Source organism: Triticum aestivum, chromosome 1A, assembly GCF_018294505.1.
Source record: "Triticum aestivum cultivar Chinese Spring chromosome 1A, IWGSC CS RefSeq v2.1, whole genome shotgun sequence".
Classification (NCBI taxonomy): Eukaryota; Viridiplantae; Streptophyta; class Magnoliopsida; order Poales; family Poaceae; genus Triticum; species Triticum aestivum.
The window spans coordinates 339490023-339491661 of record NC_057794.1 but is presented as its reverse complement, the minus strand read 5'-3'; the positions used below and the strand labels follow the sequence as shown (position 1 = coordinate 339491661).

At 49.5% G+C, this 1639-nt stretch overlaps 1 protein-coding gene across 1 annotated transcript in view; it reads right to left on the bottom strand.

Moving 5' to 3' along the window:
• The window catches only part of LOC123125947 (glutathione S-transferase U17), a 1470-nt gene extending 989 nt beyond the window's left edge, over positions 1 to 481 (bottom strand). Inside the window, exon 1 of the mRNA XM_044546409.1 lies at positions 83 to 481. Coding sequence (XP_044402344.1) covers positions 83 to 418 — 336 coding nt within the window. The 5' untranslated portion in view covers positions 419 to 481. The remainder of the gene's footprint in view (positions 1 to 82) is intronic.
• Positions 482 to 1639: the final 1158 nt, after the last annotated feature.

Below are 1639 nucleotides of genomic sequence, written 5' to 3'. Positions count from 1 at the left end.
TAATCTCATACCATCATTTTGTTTCTGAGAGAACTGAGAGGATCAAAGCAAAAATCGGAACTGGATTGCCTTGTCTTTTTACCTTGTCGTCGACGTACTGGGCCCAGAACCGCTCGGCCGCGCGGGCGTAGGGGTCGGACGGGATGAGCGCCGGGGCTTGGGAGGCCCAGGCCTCGTCGACGTACTGGACGATGATGAGGGACTCGGAGACGGGCCTGCCGTGGTGCAGGAGCACGGGGATCTTCTTGTGCACGGGGTTGGAGGCGAGCAGCAGCTCGCTCTTGTTGCCCGCCGCCTCCTCCACGAGCTCGTGGTCCACGCCCTTGAGCCCAAGAGCTATCAGCACCCGGATCACGAACGGGCTCGGCCACCTGCCCAGCACGCGCACCGCCGCCGTCTCCTGCTTCCCCGACGACATGTTCTGTCGGTTTTTTCAGATCGTGTGGTGTTTCTGCAGTGAGGACTGAGCTGAGGTGTGGTATGTCTATTATATGAAGTGGATTTGAAGCATCGACGGGGCGGTCGGCCACTACGGCTTCGACGTCGTCGCTTGCGTCATGGTTTGAAGCCGTGCCTCGCTCGACTTGTGTACCAGACTACCAGTGAGCTGGACGCACGTTTCTTGATGACTTATGCGAGCCCTTTTTTTTTGGGATGAAAAATTGTATTACTCAAACTTCAGAACCCTTACAATCCATCGCAGCCAATACCAAAGTATCAGGAGGACCAGCCCCTAACCAGGTCATGGTTTTACCCTCAATACGAGCAAAGCTTTGCTAAGCTATCACTAACTTTATTTTGGCTACGATGAACATGAGTAATACAATTTTCTCTTAAAGACATAAGATATCTAATCTCCTTGACGATGGACGAGTAAACCGATCTGTCAACCTCTGAAGCTTGGATCAGCTTCACCGTGATTATGGAATCCATTCCAATTTGCACTGAAAGGTCACTTCTTTTTTTAGAGAAAAGGCATACGCCCGACTTTATAAATAAAACCACCAGGCAGAGTCACAACGGAGCCAACCAAACAACACACTCCGACCACAACATAGTTAAAGAGTACAGGTACATGGCAACCAGCCAAATAAGGCACGTAGGCCAGCAGAGATTCCCAAAGAAAGCCGAAACTAAGCCATCCTTGAAGACGCCGTAGATCTCATCATAGATAGCATGTCGTCGAAGGCCTCTAGGTCCCCTCCATTAGTCAATGATCTCCACTGCTGCAAAAAAGATATTGGCTTTAAATAAGCAACTGACAGGGTTAGCCGGGAAAGTGTGTTCAATAGTGAACTTATTTCTCGTAGTCCAGAGCGCCCAACAGATCGCAGCCCAGCCTACTCAGAACACCCTTTTAGATCGCCCTGCTAAAGTGTTAACATAACGCCGCGGGTCCTCAAAAGAGGAGGGATTCCAATTAACATGAAGCCAAAGTCTAATGCAGCTCCAGAAAAATTTAGCCAAAGAGCAGTGAAAAAATATATGCTCGGTGTTTTCAATAGCTCCACAAAGAGCACATCTATCAGAACCCGACCCGTTCCTCTTCTTGATTTGATCAGCCGTAGGAAGTTTACGACGAGAAGCTTGCCAGAGAAAAAAAAATTATCTTAGGAGGAATACGGGCAGGCCAAATGTC